This window comes from Elephantulus edwardii, unplaced genomic scaffold (genome assembly GCF_000299155.1).
Source record: "Elephantulus edwardii isolate Elephantulus edwardi_28Jun2011 unplaced genomic scaffold, EleEdw1.0 scaffold00002, whole genome shotgun sequence".
NCBI lineage: Eukaryota > Metazoa > Chordata > Mammalia > Macroscelidea > Macroscelididae > Elephantulus > Elephantulus edwardii.
The window spans coordinates 36485147-36488108 of NW_006399752.1; the positions used below are offsets into that span (position 1 = coordinate 36485147).

The 2962-nt window shown below is 68.1% G+C and overlaps 1 protein-coding gene across 1 annotated transcript; it reads right to left on the reverse strand.

Moving 5' to 3' along the window:
• Positions 1-343: 343 nt before the first annotated feature.
• Positions 344-1291, reverse strand: ANKRD9 (ankyrin repeat domain 9). The gene has a single exon (XM_006879182.1). The coding sequence runs from the start codon at positions 1289-1291 to the stop codon at positions 344-346; it is 948 nt and encodes a 315-aa protein (XP_006879244.1).
• Between the last annotated feature and the right edge of the window lie 1671 nt (positions 1292-2962).

Here is a 2962-nt window from a genome sequence, read left to right on the forward strand (position 1 = left end):
TGTTATGTCTCTCACTCTCCAAGCGTGCACACCTGCTGACCTCTCCTTGGAGGCCCAGTCACCCCACCCTGGACCTGCCCAAATCCTACATGCTCATTTCAGTTGTCCCGCCCTCTGAGAGAGGCTGGGGAGACCCTAGTTCACGGTCACAGGTCAGTGCTCACCCCCTGGGCTGGCCACTGAGCTGAGTCCTACCTGACCCTGCACAGCACCCGAAATTCCTGCCGCGGGGACAGATGACACAAGAGGCTGTTGCACAGAGGACAGTCTATGTAAAGTGCCATGTACAACTCTCAAAAAAATAGTCTTCCCCACGAGCCCTGCGCCCAGGGCGCCCCCAAGTCTACCGCTTGCCCATGAGGTCCAATGGCTGAAGGAAGGGCGGCAGCGGCAGCTCGTCCAGGGCCTCGGGGAAGCGGCCAGGAGAAATGGCGGTGACCAGAACCTGCATGGCACGTGCGAAGAGGGATGGCGGCGCCAGGCCCGCCAACCACTGGAACTTGTCCTCACCCAGCAGCCGCTGCCAGCGCAGCCGGTCACCCAGCAGCTCGCGGCGAGCAGGGCCAGCGGCGCCCGCGGGCGTGTACAGCACCAGTAAGTCCAAAAGCAGCAGGCGACGCTGACGCTGCTCCCCGGGACCGGTGGTGGCCGGAGCTTCGGCCACAGGACCAGCTTCGCGGCCGAGGTGGCGCAACAGCAACTCCAGCGGAGTGAGGCCATCCGCGTCGCGCAGGCCAGGCGAGGCGCCGTGGCCGAGCAGCAGGAAAAGGCACTCGGGCCGCGCCAGCTCGCAGGCGGCATGCAGCGCCGTGCCACCGCCCTCCACGCGGCTGCAGCCGCGCCGATCCAGCAGGCACGCGCGCTCCTCGGCCGGGAAGTCGCGCAGCGCGCGCAGGATGCGCCGCAGCACCGCCACGCGGTTGTAGCGCACGGCCAGCGCCACGTGCGCCCCGGGCGCGGAGCAGCAGCGGAAGCCGGTGGAGGGCGGCGCGAGCGCGTGGCGTGGGAAGGTGGCCAGCAGGTAGTGCGCATAGGCCTGGTGGTCGTGCACGAGCGCGTACAGCAGCGCCTCGGACGGCGAGTAGGCGGCTGCGCGGCCGCGTTCGTCCCAGTGGAAGGCCTCGCTGGCGCGCATGTCCTCCAGCAGCCACACGGGCAGCAGGTCGCGCACCGCCTGGTAGAAAGCAAACGACGACTTGCGGCACTGCTTCTGTGCCCGGGAGCGCGCAGCGCCCGCACCCTCGGGCCCGCCGTCCGCGCCGCCCCCGGGCCGCCGCGCGTCCCACGGCATGCTGGCGGCGGGGCGCCTCCCGACTTCACGGCATGGGCCGCTGCCGGATGGCCACCTGAGGACAAAGCGGCTAGGGTAAGGGGTTTGGCTATGGGAGGCGCACTGAGGGGTTCCCATCCACCCAGCACGGGCCCTTCCGGTCACTCCACACCACCTCATTCTCTCCTAAGCCAACACCACCTTGCCCCATCCTTTATCCAAACTGCACCTGACCTCTCTTCCCCAAGCTGACTGGTTCTCTGGCCCCTGTACTCCCTACTCCTGTCCTCACAGACACACCCCAAGTCCCTCACCTTACCAAGCCCTTCAGCTTGTCCCCTTCCCACTACTTCTTCCCACCTTGGCTCCCTCTGGCGAATGCATGTTCCTGCTACCCAGACCACCACGCTCTGAGGCTCACGGAAGCTCACTGAATGCCTTCCCACCGTATCTTTATTCCCCAGGGTGGCTGGTGGGTTCGAACTGCTGACCTTTTAGTTAGCACGCCCGCGTTTTAACCACTGTGCCGACTCTTGTTCCCTGTCTCCAGACCCCGACCAGGCATTCTCCCTCCTCGTCCTCCTGGACCCTAGCCATCTCCAGCCGAGGCAGGACTGAAGTGCCAGGCACAGACCCACCTGGTTCTGCAGACGTGTGTGAAGCGGGTGTATCACTGCCCCTCACTGGGCCCCAGCTTCCTCATCTGTAGGAAGAGGGGTGGCGTTAGCCCCGGAGGTTAGCTGGGACAGGGGCTCCAGCACTTCACTCACAAACAGCGTCACTGTTGGCTAGCACCCCGGAGCTGCTGAGCAGAGGCAGGATGGAGAAGCCGAGGTAAGGACTGGTGTGCTGTCTGCACAGTGCCCTCCAGCTGGCCGCTGTCTCCGACCTCCCAGGCGCTAGGGGGAAGGGGTGCAGCCCAAGAGCTTGTCCAAGGTCACTTGGCTAACAGGCAGGTCTCGGCCTAACGCCCAGCCTCCGGCCTCCGTTTGGGAGTCCCGGGAGGCGGAGGGAGCCCAGCAGAGCCCAGCCCTTGCCCTCTGCGCCCAGTCCCCGCCTGCGCCCTGGCCTCGGTGCCCTGGCTGCTGCCCAAGCTTCCACTGCCTCCTCTCAAGGGTAAGAAGGCGCTTGGTCACAAGGGCCTGGACAGCGGACAGGCCAGCCACTCATCAGGCCAGTGTCACTGGCAGTAACAGGCGCAGAGAGGGTAGCTGTGGGGTCCGCGGCCACAGCCTTCGGGGTCACGACTAGAGTGGGCTCCCCACGGCGGAGCCTGCGCGCCCCAGGTGTGGCTGTGTGGGCACGCGTGGGGCGCCCGGCGCTTACGTAAACTTCGGCCCCCGCGTCACTGGGCAGCGAGTGGCGGCCACGACACCGGACTAGGGCCGGGGGCGAGCGCGAGGGTCGGCCACTCCACCCTCCCGCGCCCTGGTCAGACCTCGGGCCGCAGGCCGCGGGGGGCGCGCCGGGCGGCGCACCGGGATCCGCGCGGTCAGGGCTGCACCTGCCTGTGCCCGGGTGGGCCGGGTCTCACGGCAGGGAGGACGGGCTGGCAGCGCCAGCGATCGGGGCACTCACCGTGGGCCGCGGGCCGCTGTCCCCGCCCCACTACCGGCCGGAGCGCGGTGTCCCCGCGCGGACTGGGGGTCCCGCGGAGGGACGCACGCCGGGAGCCGCCGCCGCCGCCGCCGC

Excerpts from the sequence above, each read along its gene's own strand:
- ANKRD9 (XM_006879182.1), bottom strand. The coding sequence starts at position 1,291 with ATGCCGTGGGACGCGCGGCGGCCCGGGGGCGGCGCGGACGGCGGGCCC.